Raw genomic sequence first — 6,501 nt, forward strand, 5'->3', positions numbered from 1 at the left:
AACAACCAGCACTGATGCATACAGTTTTCTGTAAGTATGTTGGGCTCTATTATCTCCTGTAACATTCTGTTCATTAAAAATCTGTTTCAGATATTTTTTGTGCTGCGTAAGAAAAACAATCAAGTAACATTCCTGCATGTCTTTCATCATTCCATCATGCCATGGACCTGGTGGTTTGGAGTCAAATTTGCTGCAGGTAGTGGAGAGAGAGTTTAAGTTGTACATTCCTTCTAGTTGTAAAAGTTAACTATGCTAGACAAAAATATTTAAAACACAGAATCAAAAATCTTGCGAACATGAATGTTTTTAAATGTAGATACCTGCAGTATTTGATGGAACATCTGAGATCAACATAATTATTTAAATGGGTGCAGAGTTCTCATTTTTCCTGTTTGACAGCGTTTTGTCCAGTGTTGGTTTCTCGTGGTGGGGGGGAAAGGTGCAAAGGAGGGACCTGTGTATATAAGCAAAGGGACCTGTATATAAACAAAGAGCATTATTACATGACAAAGATGTGACTGCAAAACCAGAAGTGCTAGAGGAGGCATATGAGGCAGATAACGCTGCTGAAATGACTTCAAAGACATCTGTCCCCCTGAAACGTAAGAAATGAGTTGGAAGGGACAACTGTGTCTTCATCTCTTTTTGCCTGATTAAGAAATTTTTCAGGCCTTGTTGCAGTTATTTTTACTGGCTTTAGGTAGCATAATTGAGGTTTATTTACATCTAATACTTTGACTTTCACAAAACTACAGAAATATTTTCTGGGTCTTACTTAGTACAATTAAAATAAGCTTCTGTAATGAATTGAAAGTCTTTGTCCACTTCTAGCTTATCTTCACTTCCTTCTTTCCTGCTCTGCGTGTCTACGTATGCATCTTCTTATGCTACATTATTAGTGTGCACGGCTAATGAATATAGCTTGCCATGAGAACAGCCTGATAAGCAGAGTGGAGAAATGCAGTGATTTAGTAGCCCATCTGTAAGAGGGTGGGGGGGCTCTTGTAGGAGTTTCTACCAAGAAATAAGTTTAGTTTGTACATGTTTCTTCACTCATGTTGTGTGGCATGTTTTTTTCTCCCAGAAAATCGGTGACAAATCGATGAAGACAGCCATTGCTTATTAAATCTGATCTGTTAGTGTCTGTTTTATGAATATACAAATAAGACCTGGAAGCAGTCCAGAAGATTTGTAGATGAGACTTTTGAAGATGTTCAGCGTGTAGATTTTCCTAGTGTAGAAAAGGATATCCTTCTGCTGTATGTGTTGAGTTTCTGTTATTAGGAAGGTGGTGTCTTGGTGTCTTGATCACGTCTTTCTCAAATGTTGCCGAGTAACTGGTATTTTAAGTTTATGATGAAATTATGAGTAGTTTTCCCAGCATACAGTTCAGTGTGTTTATAGATTTGAAAAAAAAAATAACAACGACAACAACAACAAAACCAAAACAAAACCCAACAACCCAGCAATTAACAGTCCTTCCTCTTCAACCTTGAAAAGTTTCCATTTGTAGTTGATTAACTTTCTGCCTTTTATCTGGACATCAGATCAGTATACCAGCTACAGGCTTCTGATTTTGCATCAGACTCAAATTTCCCATGTGATAATTTGACAAATAGTTTCAGCAAAGTATGCAAGAACTGTTTTGTCCTCTGCTAATATTAGTTCCTCATATTGATTCAGAGCAACTCCGTTGCTTATCTTTATACTAATCTTTCCAAATATTGTTCTGTTTGATAACTTAATTTTTTTTCCCAAGAATTTCAGTCCTGCTGATGATTATCTTGTATTTAGTTTCACCACTTTCCTTCTAAATAGCGGCATTGATCAAGTTTTCAACTTGTTTGTAAAAACCCAACAGCTTTGAATGGAGATTTTTCTTTGGTTGGATATTAACACGAAATTGTAAAATGGTGCTTATGTATGATGTTGCTTTTTGGAGCATATTTTTGTACTGTTGATTAGGTTGTTTTTTATTTTTTTCTCTGCTTTAATTATTTTTTCGTTCGAATATTCACTGTGCAAGCCAAAAAAAGTATGTATGTTTGCACTGTAAGAACACTCCAATTATTTTTAAAAATACAAATAGCTAAGTTTCAAAGAAAGTTTGCAATCACAGCTGGAGGAGTTATGATCTCTCAAGCTGGAAAATTAGTGTGAGCTACTAACATCACAAAATAAGTTTTATTTTTAACTTGAATGATTCTTAAAAGGAAATTGGCTTTTTTCCCTCACTAAGTACCTACTTTCATGTCATCTTTTTTTCTTCCTGATGCTCAGTGTTTTCATGTTCATATTTCTCTTAAAAATACTTTGCTATCTGCACTTCTTGGATCATTTTTACCTATAATTTCTTGTGTTCTTTAAAATAAAATTACTTTGAGCAGGCTCAACTAACTCCATAGTTGATTCAATGGAAAAGGAAATATTTCCTTACTTGCTTTGCAAAATGTTTGTATCTTAGCAGCTTCCATCAAGAGTTTGCCCCAAATGGGGCTACTTGGCCTTAAATTTCCTTTTCACTGTAAGTATGGCTTTGAGATGGACCATGGATTTGTGAGACCCTGACTTAGGTTACGATTCCAAAAACTTACTAACAGAAACTGTGATTCTTTCCCCAGGAATTTGGAAATCTGTTTTGGGGAGGGAATTATTACTTATCTTCTTCCAGAGTTCATCATGATGTCTAGAAAAGAGGTGTTAAACAGGAGGAATACTATTTCTATTAAATTCTCCATGTCTCCATCATGTATAGGTTTTAATAAAAATAATAAAAAAACGAACCCAAAGAACAAAGAATTCCACTAAAACCTTTTACTGATAATTAGATCAGCTATGTTTTATTGCTGTTTTGGAAATGCTTAGATAAGTCTCTTCGGAGAAGGCAAACTGATGTGATCCCTCAGAACAGAATTGGGTGTCAACCCAATTCAGGTTAAATACTTTGAGGGTTAATCAAAGTCTGTAGGTTTTGTGGTATATGGTTTTTTTTTTTTTTCCCTACCCCAACTCAAATAAACTACTAGAACCTAAGGTGGTTTTTTGAATACCCAATGCAATAATACTACGTTTTGTTTTTCTACAGGTGGTTTGGGAACATTTCATGCTTTGCTGAACTGCATTGTCCATGTTGTCATGTACACTTATTATGGAATCTGTTCTTTGGGACCAGCCTATCATAAATACTTATGGTGGAAAAAATACATGACAACTATACAACTCGTGAGTAATTTTGTTTGACGTAAACAGTTCTCAGAAAGCTGACTGTGGCTAACACAGGCTTAATGCAATACATTTGTACTTTTAGTTATGTTCATGTGTGTAGTTTACAGTTGGTACATGGTTTACTCATGTTTTAATTGAGTAAAACAAGTTATGAGCTCCCCTCGGTTATATACTTAAATCTGCTGACTTCAGCGTTCACTATAATCACAGATTTAGACACACGTGCTTTTCAGTTATGCAGTACTTGGTAAATATATTAAGAAAACTCATTGCCATGTAAAAATTATTAGAATATAATTTTACACCAACAACACATAATTAATGTACACAACACACATGTGACTAGTAGTAAGGAAAGGGAAGAGAAGTATTTCTTTAGCATCTCATGTCTGTTCTTTCACAGAAAATGTTTGTATTTACAGGATTTACCTCTCATTAACTCAGCACATTAAAAAACACTCTTGCAGTAATTACATTGTGTTTTATCAGCATAGATCAAAAGGTTACTGCTCTGGGTGCTTTTTCATGCCTGGCTTTTTTAATAGCCAAATTTTCAAAATTCAGCTTCTGGCTAAACAATTTGTTTGAACTGAGCACTGATGCTGGTGGAGTAGGGAGAAGCAGGGAGAAGGCTGTCTGCTTGCACCAGGTCTGGTGTTAAGTAGTTCATGTAACCACATGTAACTGAACAATTTAGCTTGAATATTTATAACTGAAAGTCTTTTTGTTTTGGCGGCACAACCAGTGGATTATTAACTTGGAGTTTATGTGGAAATTTATTACTTTTTGTTTTTTTAAACCCTCCATTACATTTTTTGGGAGACCTGCGGACCTTTGTGTCACATGCTAGTTTTTTTTAGTTTTCTGGATAATTTTTCTAACGGAGACTCCCATTTGTAACAGGTCAAACACTGTTCATTCTTCTCTGAACTGGCCAGGGCAGACTCCCGTTCTCCTAGTATGGGTTTCTCAGTGCTGCTTGTAACTCAGTTTGTCCAAGGACTTCTCTTTCTTTACTTGGTGAAAATGTTTTTCAGTGGAGTAACATTTTTGGGAGAGAGGGTCTAAAGGTGCATCTCTGACATTTTAAAAAGCCTCCTCCCAAACACGCTTTCTGTTTTTCTGTGTGCAAGTTATGCTGAATCTTTTTAAACTGCTGTAGTAAGACTGTAACTTATTTTAAAAGTATTTTTCTTCTTTTCACCTCTTCCCTGCAGGTCCAGTTTATTATGATTACATGCCATATAGGACAAATCTACATGATGGATGATTGTCCATACCAGTATCCAATTTTCATGTTTATTATTTGGCTGTATGGCTCTGTGTTTTTAGTCTTGTTTCTCCACTTCTGGTACCACGCTTACACGAAAGGAAAAAGACTACCAAAGATGGCAAGAAATGGGATCAACAAAGATCAGTGAAACAAACTCTTCTCTCTAAAAACAAAGAAATGCATATGTCAATGTGGAAATTTGTGCTACTTGACAATCAAGATATTTAGGTGCACACACTACGCAGTGTATATTTTGTATGTTTTCTTCCAGAACTGAATTTGTATTTTTACCATAAGTTAATTGGGGTTCAGAATTTGGGGGATAGGAGGAGCAGTGTGGATCTCTGATTTAAAAAAAAAAAAAAAAAAAAGGTTTTTTTTCAACAACTTGTTCATGTTTATCCTATAAGAAATTAATGGATAGATGATCTCTATCTAGAAGATACATGAAAATACATTCATTGGGAAAATTAAAATGTGTATGACAAGTACTGAGTACTTTGAACACTGAGGGGATAAAATTACTTAAATGTTATAAGTTGTTGAGATTGTCAGCTGCATTTTATTAAAAGAATGAATCTTCAGTAAGTACTTTTTATAGAATCTAAAGGTTATTATTAATATAGTTAATACATAAATGTTACATTTGTTTATGAACTATATTACTTTAAAGAAAGGAATGTATGTTAATCTGTCAAGGTATGACGTTTCATTTGAAGATCATAGATTTTTGGATATACTGTCTTTTACTAAGATAACTTAATTCATTTCACGTTCTACTCACTTGAATGTTATTCTAAATGTCAGAAAGCTACTATTTTGAGGATTATCTGAACTGTCTTGTAGTGTAATGATCAAAACATCTTACTTATCTGTTCACCAAAGTAGCCTAATATACTTATTCAATGTATTTATGGATATCTTTTGAAATTGGTAGCCTAGGCTGTTTGAAGGGGGGGAGGAATCTTGTGATTCAATAGCCAAAATCGTAGCCCTCAAATAAGTTTGAAAAAAATATTTTTTGATTGAAGCCTAAATGTCACTTAGCATGACTGTACTGTGCTCTATTTTCTTCCATATCTGTTGAAATATATGCCTAGAAAGATTTTCTGTTAGGTTTTTTTTCATGATTGTTTTTGACAACTCAAGGTTAAAGTTTCTCCATTAATAGCACCAGTTACCTTGTCAGAAACTAGGCAAAAAGATACGTGCCATTCTCTGAGCTGCTGCGAGTGGGTCAGGCAGTGGTGACCAGGCACGATTCCAGTCTATGCAGAATTAACCGGTATGTTGTTTTCCGTGATTGTTATGGTCACACGTGTAGATTGTTATGGTCACACGTGTATAGAAATCAAACGACTTAGCTACTTGTATGCAAGTTGCATTTGTACTGTACAAATTATTAAGGAATTGGTGCACGTAACAGACCTGTAAATGAGGAGTTAAAGGTATTTAAATTAACGTTAACATTAAAAGTACCAGTTCATATTATGTTCACTACTAACAGAAAAGAACCTTGCGATATTTGCTTTGTGCTTGATCTACCTGTGCGATTTTTCAAATACCCAAATCTTTGGGGCAGGTTTTCATTTCCTCCCTGTTGCACAATTCCAAGAAAGTTTTGTTATCTGAATACTTATGGGGATACTGACATTTATAGTGATTATTACTGCTAAAAGGATTTAAACTTTATCTTGAACATGAGTTGCAAATGATTTCTTATGAGATTACATTATGAGTCTTTATAAAATAAATTAAAATAAATTTATATTTTCTTTCCACTGTTTATTCCCTGTAGCTACCAACTGTCATGGCAGACTGAAATTAGATTCCCAGAAAGGATTTGGATGGCTTGAGATGTATATTGCGACCCCTGAATTTTAGATGCTTGATCCTGGAATCCTCAGGGCTGAGTTTCTGCTCCCTAGCAGTGCATAAAAAGAGGTGCTTTGGTCCAAGATATAAGACAGCCAGGGTGCTTATCAGGGGCCACATGTGTTTTC

The 6,501-nt window shown here is 34.9% G+C and overlaps 1 protein-coding gene across 3 annotated transcripts in view; it reads left to right on the plus strand.

Moving 5' to 3' along the window:
- ELOVL7 (ELOVL fatty acid elongase 7) overlaps positions 1-6,263 on the plus strand; it is a 33,463-nt gene extending 27,200 nt beyond the window's left edge. For all 3 annotated transcript variants that reach the window (XM_054186248.1, XM_054186250.1, XM_054186249.1), the window contains 3 exons: positions 91-196; positions 3,086-3,222; positions 4,443-6,263. In XM_054186248.1, the coding sequence (XP_054042223.1) occupies positions 91-196; positions 3,086-3,222; positions 4,443-4,646 (447 nt within the window). In that variant the 3' untranslated portion in view covers positions 4,647-6,263. The remainder of the gene's footprint in view (positions 1-90; positions 197-3,085; positions 3,223-4,442) is intronic.
- The last annotated feature ends 238 nt before the right edge of the window (positions 6,264-6,501 follow it).

The sequence above is a fragment of the Rissa tridactyla genome, chromosome Z (assembly GCF_028500815.1).
Source record: "Rissa tridactyla isolate bRisTri1 chromosome Z, bRisTri1.patW.cur.20221130, whole genome shotgun sequence".
Taxonomy (NCBI): domain Eukaryota; kingdom Metazoa; phylum Chordata; class Aves; order Charadriiformes; family Laridae; genus Rissa; species Rissa tridactyla.